Here is a 14,573-nt window from a genome sequence, read left to right on the forward strand (position 1 = left end):
ACACACACACACACACACATACACACACACACACAGAGGGCCAAGCGTGCGTGTACCACCTCCTTCATCCACATTAGTGACTATGCGCTGACATGCTTCCACACCCACCTCCCTCACCACCTCACCACCTTACCTCCACCTTCCCTCCAACCTCCACCTTACACCTCCAGCTCATTCCTCTCTCCCTCATACATATCGCCTCTTCCACCACTCATTCACCTTTCCATATATACCATACTTATTTTTTTTTTCTTTTGTTTCTTTTTATATTCTAAGTTATTCTATTTTATATTTTACTTCTTCTTTCTCTTCGTCGCTTCTTTCTTCTTCCTCGTCTTTCATTCTTGCTATTCTTTTTCCTGTTTTTATTCTTGTCCTAGATTTTTTTTTTGTTACTTTTGCCATTTTTTTGTTCTCTCTCTCTCTCTCTCTCTCTCTCTCTCTCTCTCTCTCTCTCTCTCTCTCTCTCTCTCTCTCTCTCTCTCTCTCTCTCTCTCTCTTCTTTTTTTTTTTTTTGCTTCTGCCTTTTTTTCATTTTTGTCCTTTCCTTTCTTTTTATCACTTCCTCTCTCCTTTATCTCCTTTGTTCTTTCTTGATGTTCTCTTCTGCCTCTTCTTTTTATGCTCATTTTACCTTTTTCCCTATCTTACTCTTCTTTTCTACCATCTCGTCTGCTTCCATTATTCTCCCTTCATTTCCCGTACTGCTTATTTTTCTTTTTCATTTTCCTCACTTACTTTCTATCATCGTTCTTCTTCTTCTTCTTCTTCTCCTTTCCGTACTCATTTTCTCAACACTTCATTACGTTTTCTTTGCTAACCTCTTGTCCTGTCCTGCCCTCCCTTCTTCCCTCTCCACGCTACTGAGAACCACCAATGCTTTGCTATATAAAAACGCAGTGAAGCTAATGGTTTGTACTGTACACGTAGTAGGTCGCGGCACAAACAGTAGCGAATTGAGGCCACAACGCAGAATAACTTACGAGGAAACGTGGGGGCAAATATATACTGGGAGAATAGGCTGGTAGGACACACACATACATATACACACACACGGAAGGGAGGAACAGAGGTAAGGCAAGGCAAGGGGGAGGAGGGGAAGATGAGAAGTACCTCGTATTGAGTGACGGGAGACTGACGGAATGAGGTGAAGAGGGGAAGGAGGGAGGAAGGAGAAAGGAGGAAGGAGGGAAGGAGGGAGGAAAGGAGGGAGGAAATAGAGGGAGATACAGCAGGGCAGGTGAACACATTGGCTCTTTCCACGAAATTGCCTCTACTTTCTTGTGCATTGTGTGTGTGTGTGTGTGTGTGTGTGTGTGTGTGTGTGTGTGTGTGTGTGTGTGTGTTTTAGTGTGTCGCTGAAGTCAGTGAACTTTTGTGTGTTGTTAATAGCTGTTTGTTAGCAGAGGTTTGCATAGTTTTTAATATTTGTTTTGCAGTTAGAATTCCTCATGCAACTTTGACTAGATTAGAGCTAAAAAAAGGAAAAAAATAGGAAATTCTGTCAAAAGAATGAAGTGATACATAATTGAAATTGACATGGTAAGGAAAAGTGATATAGTAATAGTAGTAGTAGTAGTAGTAGTAGTAGTAGTAGTAGTAGTAGTAGTAGTAGTAGTAGTAGAAGTAGTAGTGGTAATGATAATAGCAATGATAACAAAATAGTAATAATGATAAGAATGACACGAGTGATAATAATAGATAATTACTAAATAGGATAATTGTTTCCCTTCTTCATCTTCGTATTTTTGTTATTACTATTACTAATATTACTACCATTATTTTTTTTTAACACTACTACTACTACTACTACTACTACTACTACTTCTACAGCTACAACAACAAAAACTACTACTACTATTATAGGAAAAGAAAAAACAAGAAAAATGAAAGAAAAGAAGAATAAGCAGGTGAAAATTTTAAACAGGAAGAAGAAAATTATATAATAACAGTAAACTATATTAAAAGAAGAAAAAAACAAAAATAAAAGAAATAAGAACAAGGTAGTCAAGAAAGAGAGAGAGAGAGAGAGAGAGAGAGAGAGAGAGAGAGAGAGAGAGAGAGGTGAGTTGCAGGTGATTCATGTCTGTGCGGAAGTGAACTCTTGAAAGCTTGTAATTGCTGTGTTAGAAGCTGGTTATGTCCGCCTCTACCCTTCCTCCTCCTCCTCCTCCTCCTCCTCCTCCTCCTCCTCCTCCTCCTCCTCCTCCTCCTCCTTTTTTTTCCTTCTCTTCCTCTTAATTCTCCTCCTCCTTCTCCTAATACCTTACCTTCTTCGTTTCTCCTCCTCCTTTCCGCCTTTTCTTCCTCCTCCTCTCCTCTTCCTCCTCCTCCTTTCCTCCTCGTCCTTTCCTCCTCTTCCTCCTCCTTTCTTCCTCCTCTTCCTCCTTTCCTCCTCTCCCTTCTTCACCTCTTTTCCTCTTCCTCTTCCTCATTTGTTCCTCTTCCTCCTCTTGCTCCTCCTGCTTTCTTCCTCTTGCTCCTCCTTTCCTCCTCCTTTCTTCCTCCTCCTCCTCCTCCTCCTCCTCCTCCTCCTCTTCCTCCTTCTGTCATGTTACTTGTGAATTTTCTTGTTTTTTTCGTTTTTCTTTGTTTTTCTTTATTGTTTTGTTTTGTTTTGTTTTCCTTGTCTCATTTATTATTTTTATTTATTTTTTTTAGCTTTGTTTTCCTTTGTTTTGTTTTTCTCGCCGTTTTTTTTCCAATTGCTTATTTTTTCTATCAGTTTTTTTTTATTTCTCTTTTTTATCATTCTTTTATTTTCTATTGTCTGTATGTTGCTCTCTTGAATACCACCACCACCACCACCACTACCACTCCTTCCTCCTCCTCCTCCTCCTCCTCCTCCTCCTCCTCCTCCTCCTCCTCCTCCTCCTCCTCGCCCTATAAAAGGAAATAGGAAGCGCTTTACTTATTGATAAAATGATCGAAGGAGGTTATATTTTTTTCTTTTCTTTTTACACATTGCAATTGTTCCTCCATATTGAGTACTGCTTTTTATTGCTGCTATCTTCTTTGCGTGCGATCATTAGTTTTGATGGGGCGTAAATGGTATATCGATTCATGTTTACGCTCTCCTCTCTCTCTCTCTCTCTCAGTAGCTACATTGACCGGCCACTGACCTGTATTTTGCCTCCTGTTCACTTCTCCCTCTCCACTTCTCCCTCTACCTCTACCCCTCTCCCTCTCCCTCTCCCTCTCCCTCTCCCCCTCTCTTCCTCTCTGTCCCAATCGAGCTGTCACGTGTCAGTATTAGGGATTAGGTGACAAGTATGCGGAAAAGTATCTATATTCCTCCTTTTCACCATTTTCTCCTTGCTTTGTTCAGCGTGTGTTCTGTTTATTCTTTTTTTTTTTTTTTTTTTCGTCACTTCCTCATTTTTCAGTTCTTCTCTTTTGCTTTTCTTTTCTCCTTCTCTTTTCTTTTCTTTTTCTTCTCTCTCTCTCTCTCCTTCCTTCCTTCACACCCTTCAATCAATTAATGGCTCGCCTTACTCACTGTTGGCGCGTGTTTGGACTCTTGAGAATATTTCCAGTGTAACATTTATGCATCATTATATCAACGTATTTCTGTGTGGTATTTTATTCATGTTGCTAGATCATTATTTATTTACTTGTAGCGTTCCTGTTATGGTGTATTTAATTTTTCATGGCTTTTTTTTATTCATTCGTCCATTATTTTTCCTTGTTTAGAGAGGGATTCTTGTAATGTGTGTGTGTCTGTTGCGTCTTCTACATTGTAAGTTTTCATGTTTTCCTTTTTTTTTTCTGTTGATTCGTTCCTCGTATCAGTAGAATAAGCTTCCTTGTTGGTATTGTTATTTTCTTTTCTTTTATTGTTGTTGTTGTTGTTGTTGTTGTTGTTGTTGTTGTTGTTGCGGTAAAGTATATCAAAGTATTTAGGGAATATACATAATGATACGCTAGTCAGGTTAGTTTAGTTAGTGCTATAGTCATTCATTTCTCTCTGATGAAGAAGAAAACGTAACATTTCCTATTGACATGGTAGACTTTACATTTTACTTACCATTCTGAATTTGCCTAATTTACCCGTGACTGAAATTTGTTAGTAAAAAAAAAAAAAAAAAAAAAAAATGGATGAAGCAGAAGAACGTAGCTTGCCAGTGCGTGTAGACAAAACCCTCTCATTGTATGTAGCAAGGGAAAGAAGTGTATTTTGAGTGGAAAAATACACACCAAACTTTGCCTAATCTTTATTATTACACTTAGAAGCACCATCTAGAACAAACCTTATGATACGAGGCATGAGAAACTATTCATCAACGGAACTCAAGTCTCCTCGCGTACTGATTGGCATCGTAAGGGCAAGTGAGCTCTTCCTTCAGTAATGTAACTCTTCTGGGGAGCAGAAGGAGAGCACTTATCACCCTCTCACGTCCACGGCCTGTATTTTGAAACATTTCGCTCTCTCACCACGCAGAGGTAATTAGTCAGGGTTCTCAAGGGAGTTTCTCCTGTAAGTAATGTAGAAATGCTGCTCATCTCTCACACAACCATAAGAAAACACACTTGAAAACCCGTGTCACTTCAATTACAGCCTCTTCAATGTAGTGGAGGTGTACGAAAGTTTCAAAATCGTGGCCTATCTATACTATATCCTAATGGTCACTCCACGCCCTGCACGCTGAGTCGATCCTTCTGCTGGAGTGGTGAAGGGTGAAGGGTGAAGGGTGAAGGGATCAGTGTCGCTGTGTTCTCTGTAGCTTGTTCGTTAATCAGTGGAATAATATATATATGAATAGTGTCGGTCGTCTAAATATTCTAGTCTCAGGGATGTTCCGCTCGGTATCCTTGCGTGAAAGTGTCATAAAACCTTCCTGTGAATTCCTTACCGCTTTACCTTTCTTGTTTAGGGGAAGCGAGGCATTATTGAGATTCTTGTTGTTGTTGTTTTTTTTCAGTCTTTTTCTGTATAGCTAAGTGTATTTTTGTGTGGGATATTGTTTAGCTTCTGTGTGGAGGTAAATCTTTCTGAGCATTCCTTACCCCTTTGATTTTTGTTTATGGGGAAATAATTTGTAATATTCTCTTTGTCTTCTGTAACTTCTAAGATCATTTTTTGTAGTTCTGTTTAGTATCCTTGTGAAAAATTCTATGGATTCCTTATACTTTTTTTTTTTTATCTAGGAAAAGCGAAGCCGTGAGATTTATGTTCTTTCTGTACTGTTTTCATTTTTTTCTTTTTGTGTGTGTGTGATTATGTTTAGTTTCTCCGCGGGAAATATTGCTCACCGCGTCAACGTTTTTGTTTAAGATTTGAAAGGTTTGGGTTTTTATGGTTATGATTCTTCAGTGTTTGTTTGGCACATGAGAGAACGCCACCGCAGACCACCACGCCAACACTCTTTTCTTTTCTTTTTTCTCCTATTATTGAGTGAAAGTTGAGTAAATCCGTGAGTTGAAAGCGGATTTCTTATTTTCTTTTTTTCTTTAGTGTTGACGTTGGCCAGGCGTGCTTGAGTGGCGAGTAAACAGCGTCGTGGCAATACATATATGAACTGTTACCGTTTGCAACCCTCGCCTGGTCCTGCGCAGAGTCGTTCAGATCTATGGTGTTGCCTCCGTGACCCAGAAACGAAAATCCACCAATCTTCCGTTGAAACACCCTAGAAGAGCAGAGGCGCCATTTAGAACCTCCTGAAAGTCTTCCGTCTTCTGTATCGGGGAACATACACATCATACTTGGTCTCGTAGTGGGAGTAGTCTGGGGAGGGCAGGTCGTTGTGGAAGGGTAGGCCAGGCACACGTACGGGCAAGAAACCCAGGAAGTTAAACACGCTGAGAGGCACCGCGATGGACCTAATCTTGTATTTAAGTGTGTATCGTTTCTGCCGCGTGTGTGCTTGTGTGGAGTCCGTGTGGCGGGTCGTGGCGGCGGGATGCACCCTCCTCTGCCGTGACGGACTCCACAGCATATGATTCAGTGTTCCTTCCTCTGTGAGACCTGAGGACGTGAGGTGTGGTAGGATCGCTTCACTGGAGGCATGGGGAACGCTTGGTGTCCTTTCGTGTGGTGCAGAGAATCTCAGCGGCCCAGGAACATTCTCTTCAGTGTCTCCTTCACTAGTTTTCTCAGAAGCACCAAGATCCTTCACGCTGTTCCCGAGAAGCCCTGGGTTAAGCGTGTCTGTCAGGATGTTGTGAGGCTCATGGCGCCCTTGAGCCAGGAGTAGCGGTAGTGGTGGTGGCTGTGGGTGGAGAGTGTTCTCTGCCGTGGCCGCGATCACCGCCAGACACGCCCACACCACCACCGGCAGTATGGTCATCTCGCCTGCAGGGAAGAGAAAGAGAGAGAGAGTGAGGGGAGGTAGTGTCAAAAAAAAAAAAAAAGTTTATGACAACCTTTCTAGTGAGATATTTGCCAGATCACCTCATAAAAAAACGTATTTCCACAAGAGAAAGTCGTCACGGGAACTTGCACACGAGGGAGGGAAGGAAAGAAAGAAAAAGATCTGTATTGTGAGTGGCAGGAAAATCGCGCACATCTAGTATTATTCAACGGGAATGGTGATCCACTCACGACCCGCCGGTGTACGAAATGTCTGGCGAATGTAGTCCTATTATGTGGCGGGGACGAGGCTGGGGAGGTGGAACGGAAAGTCGCCTCGGGTAGTATGTGTGTAAACAAATGTGTTGGTTCCGGGATAAGCCAGCGTCTTAGAAAGTATGCGTGTGTGTGTGTGTGTGTGTGTGTGTGTGTGTGTGTGTGTGTGTGTGTGAACGATCGTGTGTGTTTTTGCGTTCTACTGATTGAATGGGAAGAAAGAGATTGCAAGAGTTCCAGAAATCACAGAAATCGCTCTAGTGCCTCAGACCAAATTTAAGCAGTAAACGTTGATATTGCATTCTCTTCTTGAGAGAGAGAGAGAGAGAGAGAGAGAGAGAGAGAGAGAGAGAGAGAGAGAGAGTAAACAAGAGAGAAAAGAGAAAGGAAAAGTGAGGTGTATATTTTCGCATTAAGTAGTTATTATTTAATCACACACGCTACACCAGACCACAACACGCCACAACACACCACACCACACCACACCACACCAATTCTCAAACCACTCACTACACCACAATTACGCCTACACACCACCACATCTTATTTCATCATAGCTTCCCCACACCTGTACTCGCTCGCCTCCAAGCCACGCCTAGTCGAACCAGTTGAAAAATCCTGTCTTACCAGTAATTAAATAAGAGTAGGCTGAGGATTGGAGGAGGAGGAGAAGGAGGAGGAGGAGTAAGAGGAGGAGGAAGAGAAGAGGAGGGGAAGGGAAGGGGAGGAGTGAGAGGGTCAATGACTGAATGAGAAGAAGCCTCCTCCTTTCATTACGTCAAGTACAAGTCTTGGAGCTGTTGGTATCTGTTTGTCTATTTTTATTGGCTGCTGTTTTTTAAGTGCTGTCTATATATTGATGCTTTTTAATTTGCTACTACTACTACTACTACTACTACTACTACTACTACTACTACTATCTTTATATCTGTCCTAATGTTACTTTGATAGCACTAGTTAACTGACACTGACGAGAATTCAACATTACCCTTATGCTAAGAGTATGTTAGTTAGCACCGAGGCAAAAGGGAGCAGGGGAGAGCATAACAGGTTAGGGTCAGGCAGGGCAAAGTAAAGTAAGCATTTTTGTTAGTTTCTGCAGTAAGGCGGCCACCACTCGATCTATGAAGTGTGTGTTTTCAAGACAGTTTCTCTTTAACTGTTGTAAAGCTATGAAGTGTTTTTAGCTGTAGTTTAGCTTAGTTTAGTTTAACAGCAGCTTTTTTGTGTGTGTATCAGTGAAATGTTGGTCTACACAGCAGTTTCTTTATTTCTTATTGATCTTATTAATTTTTGTCAAGTGATGTGTTGATTTTCACTCTAAGGAAGGCGTGCCACTGGAGTACGCGAGACGGCTTCCTCCATCTCCTCCTCCTCCTCCTCCTCCTCCTCCTCCTCCTTCTCCACACATGATCATGTAGTAGGCGAGGGCCGCGGGCTGTCGCGGTCTGCTTCGCTTCCTGCAGATATTTTCGCGTCCACTCCCTTTCCCCGCACTCCGCCGAGCATATGATCACGAACAGCGCCTTCGTCACCGCCACCTCTCGCCTCATCTCTCGCCTTTCCCTCAGAGCATACAATTTACTTTCTGCTCCAGCTGCTGCGTGATGAATGGCTTCTCGGTCTGCTCCTGTTTTGCCTTCTGTCGCTCTCCCGCTGTGATGGTGTAAGAAGTCAATGAAAGAAAAAAATTATAACTTCCCTCTGTGGTGATTGTCTTGTGTGTGTTTGAATTGAGTGTAATTTGGGTGTTTTCTGTGCAGTGACCGTTTTCTTTTTTTACTGTGTGTGTGTGTGTGTGTGTGTGTGTGTGTGTGTGTGTGTGTGTGTGTGTGTGTGTGTGTGTGTTCAATGCATAAAAGCTCAGTGTTGACTCAATAGTGATATTTTTTCCTTTATGTATGTTTGAAGAGTGAAAACACAGTCTTTCCTCGGTAGTGGCGATTTTTTCTTGTATTTTTTCAAAGGTAAATGCCGAATCTCCTCAATATTAACAATCTGTTTTGACGTATACGTTCAGAGTAAAAAAAAAAAAAAAAAAGACGGTTTAGTAAGTATATATATATATATATATATATATATATATATATATATATATATATATATATATATATATATATATATATATATATAAAACCTGATATTTTCAATGCAATTTTCTTATGCTCTTGTGACCAGTGATCGTTCTATTATTGTATATATGTAACCCCTTCAGTACTGGGACACAGTTTTACCTTGAAGTTTGTGTACGATTAAGCCATTTTATTTACATTAGGAAGGATCTATGGAGGTCAGGAGATTAATGGCCAGAGTCTTCACTATTTTAATCCCCAACATGAGTTTTTGAAGCTGTATAAAATCACCATACAATAGCCAGAATGAACATGAAAACGTGTCATATAGTAGTGAAGGGGTTAAAGGTAAAAAAAAAAGAAAGAAAGAAAAAGAAATGAAAAAAACGTATCTTTCTCGCTATGCCATGTGCAGTGACTATATCCCAAACACAGTGACTGCCCTTTTTACACTTCTATGACCAGACTCTTGGAATCAGAGTAAAGGAAAACAAATCTCTCCAGCGCAGTGACCGTCATTCTATACATTAACAACCGTGGTCTCCTCCGTATCGTGTATCGTGTTGCTTCTTAGCTCAGGAAGTCCCGGGGTATAGCAGAGGGCGGGGCAGGTTTGGGCGGGGATTAAGAAGGGCCAGCAGGTCATTGCCTCCGCCTTAGGAACACCAGCCATACAACGGAAAGACCCAACAGACCCCACCTGTACCATACCCCTACCTCACTTTCATCCCTCCCATCCCACTGTCTGGCACCACCTCTCCATTCCTCCCCTATCGTAGTCTAGTCCCATACTCCCTACCTTCCCCAAGCAGTCCAGCCCCCACAGGCCCATCCCTCCTCCTAGTCTAGCACTTTCCCCGCCTGTAAAACGTCGGGTTACAGGGTAGGCTCCCCGGCTCGCGAAAGGTAGAGGGTCCTTTATAGCGAGGCAGGCGTTCTAAAAAGATTAATGTCTCCTTGTGTTATTCTTTACGACCTTGGTGTGAGTCTGCTCCGTATTGGAATCTTTTTATATCTTCCTGTTTTCTTTGTTACTCTGATTTGCTCCACTGTATATTTTGCTCCTTTTATTTTTCTCTGTTCCTTTATCGCTTAATTATTTGTTTTTTCTTTTTTTTTTCTGGTTCGTTCCATCGTGTATTAGTTCTCTTTATATTTCTCCGTTTCTTTGTTATTTGTAGTATTCTAAATTATTCTACTGTGTATTAATTTGCTTCATATTCCCTTGTTTCTTTATTATTTGCATTGTTAACTTACTATTTCGGTTCGCTCCACGGTGTATCAGTTCTCTTTGTATTTCTGTATTTCTGTTATTATATACTATTCTGATTCGCTTCGTCTTGTCTCCTTGTGGTGGTGGCTGGTGAGCAGAGACGAGATCTGTTCTGATAAGGGAGTCCGTGGTTTGAGGTGAGACGCTTCTTATCAGCATATCAGCTGTTGAGGTGTAAAATTAGAAGTCAGTTCAGCTTCGTCTTCTCTCCAGTGGGCAGGTTTCAGCAACACTTCAATGTAATCTCGTGGAATTCAGGAACTTGTTATAGATAAGCTGTGACTCCTTTCAATTTCTTTATGACGGGTTTAGCACCACTTTCCCTGCTCTTTTAATCTTTTGAGAGCCAGGAACGCCTACCATCACCACCACTACTACTACCATCACCACCACCACCACCACCACCACCACCACCACCACCACCACCACCACCACCACCACCACCACCTATACATTATCACTGCCACAATAAAAAGGCAACATTTTCCTATGGATATGTTATGATCATCTCCATTTTTTCATCTTTTTTAATGCATATGATTTTTTTTTTTTTTTACTGTTTACCATATGTTTGATGGTTAAGATCGAGAGCATTTCTATTAGTTTACATGAGCGTTTGAATAAATACAAGAAAGAGTCACGAATCCTTATATACAACCTTTGGGGCGCTGGAGGACCTCACTAGAGACCTGAATAGGGACTTGAGGGAATTCCTACACCATCCTTTGTTGGGTGTGTGGAGGCGCGTCATCCCACGAAATCATTGCAAGACTCCCTCGTCATCCTCAGCCATTAATCACGTCACTTCATCCTTCACCCTCCTTCCCTCCCCTTTCCATCCATCTATCCTTAATCCTTTCATTACTCCAAGAGACGCATTTTTACCGTGAGTTTGGGTATGATTAGACGATTTTATTTACATTAAGAAGAGTTTATAGAGATCACAAGATTAATGGCCACAATCGTCTCAGTTTTAATACCCACATAGTTTCTGAAGCTGTATAAAATCACTAAATAATAAGCAGAATGAAAATGAGAACGCGCCATAGCACTGAAGGCGTTAATCATGACGGTGCGTTAAGATACAGGTACAGCATAGTAGACAGGTGTGTGAATAGGTCGCAGAGGACAGGTAGGCAGGTGTTTGGTGAATGTGGAAGTTAATGTTTGGTTAGAATAGTGCAATATTTTTGTGGTGCATTTTGAACCTGTTCTTGTTTAGTTAGGCAAGCGAGGATGTCAGCGTTTATAGTAAGATCAAAGAGTTGGTCTGTTCCTCGGTGACAATAGGATCTGTCAGTTTGTCAATCAATAGTTGGACAGACAAAGTAGAGTGGTGAGCTTTTATATTGAGTTAGGATCTGTTAGTATTGAATTAGACAGCGGAGGGAGGCATTTGTGTGGTGGAAATAAGATCGAAACGAGGTAGACAGTTATGTGGAAGAGTTAACGATCTCTTAGTGTTGTGTTAGGCAGAAAAAGTAGATAGTGTTTTTCTTAAGGGGTATTGGTATCTGAATAGACGGGGATAGATAACATAGTGAATTAAATCTAAAACATGTCAATATTTATACACACAAGCTAGACAGATGTATTTGGTTGATGCTTCATAGAGAGACGAACGAATAGAGAGTTGTATTGTGATTGTATAACGCATTTGTGCTATATAATATGTATTCTTTCCTCTACCTTTCTCAGCCTTCCTATTAATTGGCATTACGTAAAGAACAATTAACATTCACCTCAACCTTCCATTCACGAGCGGTCTATAATTATTGATAGTTACAGTGTTTGAAGGTCATTGCGTGTTCTCTTAACAGTGTTGTATATGTTATGTTCTCTCCCCGTTGATACAGTGTTACCATCGTGATAAATACTCATTCATTTTCACTTATTTTTTTTTTTTATTTATAGTTTCAGTGTGCCCTGTACTGAGAGAGAGAGAGAGAGAGAGAGACACACACACACACACACACACACACACACACACACACACACACACACACACACACACACACACACACACACACACACACACACACACACACACACTCACACCACCTCAAAGCCACCTTCTCTCATCTCACCACCTTCACCACGACCACCACCGCCTCTCGCTGCTCTGTCTCCACTAATAAGCCTTCTCCAGCCTTTCCCTCTGCTCCTCAAACTACCACGACACGACCTTTTACTCTTCAACGCCCTGTGCCCTGCTATACCACCACCACCACCACAACCACATCCTGCTCTTCCTCCTCACCTTCCATCTTCTCTAGTAGCCAGCCCACCTGCTCCCTCATCTGCTTCTCTCTCTCTCTCTCTCTCTCTCTCTCTCTCTCTCTCTCTCTCTCTCTCTCTCCCCTGTTACGACATTTTAGTCTGTCAGTGATGTGTTGTTTCGCCTTTACCTTTCTCTTTCTCTTCCTCTTCCTCTGTCTCACAAGGGTTATGGTATTGGTGGTTTGTGGGTGGGCAAAGTTCGTGCTCTCTCTCTCTCTCTCTCTCTCTCTCTCTCTCTCTCTCTCTCTCTCTCTCTCTCTCTCTCTCTCTCACCGTATTGTCTGTTTCTCAACCCGTGTTCCGGAACACGTGGTTATTGAGAGGTCGGGAGGGCATCTCTCTCTCTCTCTCTCTCTCTCTCTCTCTGGGGTGCTCGGGTTTACAAAATTCATATCCAGTCGCTAAAACTAATCGATCTGTCAACTTTATCATATTTCTTCACTTCTTAGCCTTAAGAGCGAGAGAGAGAGAGAGAGAGAGAGAGAGAGAGAGAGAGAGAGATGGTGGGAGATTAGAAGCAATAGTAGTGAATGTAGTAGTAGATGGAGGAGGAGGAGGAGGTGGAGGGAGAGGAAGAGGAGGAGAATTAGCTAGAGGAGGAGGAGGAGGAGGAGGAGGAGGAGGAGGAGGAGGAGCGAACGTGAATGGAAAGGTAGGTCGCAAGGCTATTAGTCAAGGAGGAGGAAGAAGAATAATACATAGGAGGAGGAGGAGGAGGAGGAGGAGGAGGAGGAGGAGGAGGAGGAGGAGTAGCGAATGAGAATGAGAAGGTGGGTCGTGGTGTTATTAGTCCAAGAGTAACAGGAGGAGGAGGAGGAGGAGGAGGAGGAGGGAGAAGCTTTTCCTGAGGGAGGTGCTGCCTCTCCCTACAGCTGAGTCATGGAGAACACTGCGTAGCGAAAGTTTTGGCGCCCTCACTTCTTCCCTCTCCTCCGTCACCTTCAAAATTTTGGCGCCCTCATTCCTTCCCTCTCCTCCGTCACCTCCTAAAACTCCATTGCTCTCCGTTTTCTTCCTTGTACCAGCACGTTCTCTTCACTACATAATATTTCAGTCTTTAATTTTTCCGTTATATTCATTCATGTTTTAATTAAGTTTCATTACACCCATTATATTTTTCATCTCATGGTTCTTTTGAATATCTTTTAATTCTTGCATGTCCACTTTCTCTCTCTCTCTCATCTACACCCTCTTCTCTCTCTCTCTCTCTCTCTCTCTCTCTCTCTCTCTCTCTCTCTCTCTCTCTCTCTCTCTCTCTCTCTCTCTCTCTCTCTCTCTCTCTCTCTCTCTCTCTCTCTCTCTCTCTCTCTCTCTCTCTCTCTCTCTCTCTCTCTCTCTCTCTCTCTCTCTCTCTCTCTCTCTCTCTCTCTCTCTCTCTCTCTCTCTCTCTCTCTCTCTCTCTCTCTCTCTAATTGTGCAGCTTTCCTTATTATTTCTTCTATTTCTTTCTTTCTCCTTAACATCGTCATTTATTTCTCTTCTGTCTTCATCTTTCACACCTTTACTTGTCTAATTATTTTCTCACTTTCTTATCGTCCATCTTTCTGTTTTCCTTTCTCTTTCTTTACTGATACTATGAATTATCTCTTTTTTTTTTTCTTAACTACCATCGTTTCCTCCTTTGCATCATTTATTTCTTTCTCTGTTTTTTTTTTCTTCATATCTTTTAACTTTTGCCTTTCCATTTTCATCACTTCTTTATCATTCACCTTTCTGTTTTCTTCTCGTAACTTTCATCATTTGCTTCTCCTTTGCACCATTTATTCCTTTCTCTGTTTTCTTCTCCTCATATTCTTTAACTTTTGCTTATCCAGTTTCTTCACTTCTTCATCATCCATCTTTAATTTGTTCTCTCATGGTTAAATTGCACTATGAATCCTCTTTCTATTTTTTCTTAACTTTCATTTTCTACTCCTTTACACCATTCACTCCTTTCTCTCTCTCTCTTCCTCTCTTCCTATCCTTTCACTTTTGCCTGTCTAATTTCCTCTCTGACGCAATCTTTACCTTTCCTCTCTCTCCTTTCCCTTCCACAACTTTCATCTCCTTCTGTCAGATCCTTGCAGAAGTGGTCATTTGTACACGGGTCGGCGGACACAGCACCTTACTTCTCGACAGTTTTACGAGCGCTCTTCAACCACCTGCTCCCTAACGTGCTTCGTGGCCCCAAATTACCGTGGCATTAACCTCAGTAAATGTGTGGTGTGGCCCTTGAAGGCTTCCCTGTAGTTTTCTTAGCTTCTCATTATCTTCATTTAGTTTGATCATGTTTTTCACTTTTTTTTTCATGATTTTTTTTTTTTTTTTATGGTGTGGCTTTCCATTTTCGTTCTTTTCTTTTTCTTTTCTGTGGGAGATGTTTGTGTGTTGCTGTATTAATGTT

The 14,573-nt window shown here is 41.8% G+C and overlaps 1 protein-coding gene across 2 annotated transcripts in view; it reads right to left on the bottom strand.

Moving 5' to 3' along the window:
- Positions 1 to 4,199: 4,199 nt before the first annotated feature.
- The window catches only part of LOC123504791, a 31,389-nt gene continuing 21,015 nt past the window's right edge, over positions 4,200 to 14,573 (bottom strand). For both annotated transcript variants that reach the window (XM_045255615.1, XM_045255616.1), the window contains one exon: positions 4,200 to 6,292. In XM_045255615.1, coding sequence (XP_045111550.1) covers positions 5,649 to 6,287 — 639 coding nt within the window. In that variant the 5' untranslated portion in view covers positions 6,288 to 6,292 and the 3' untranslated portion in view covers positions 4,200 to 5,648. The remainder of the gene's footprint in view (positions 6,293 to 14,573) is intronic.

This window comes from Portunus trituberculatus, chromosome 17, assembly GCF_017591435.1.
Source record: "Portunus trituberculatus isolate SZX2019 chromosome 17, ASM1759143v1, whole genome shotgun sequence".
In the NCBI taxonomy this organism is placed as follows: domain Eukaryota; kingdom Metazoa; phylum Arthropoda; class Malacostraca; order Decapoda; family Portunidae; genus Portunus; species Portunus trituberculatus.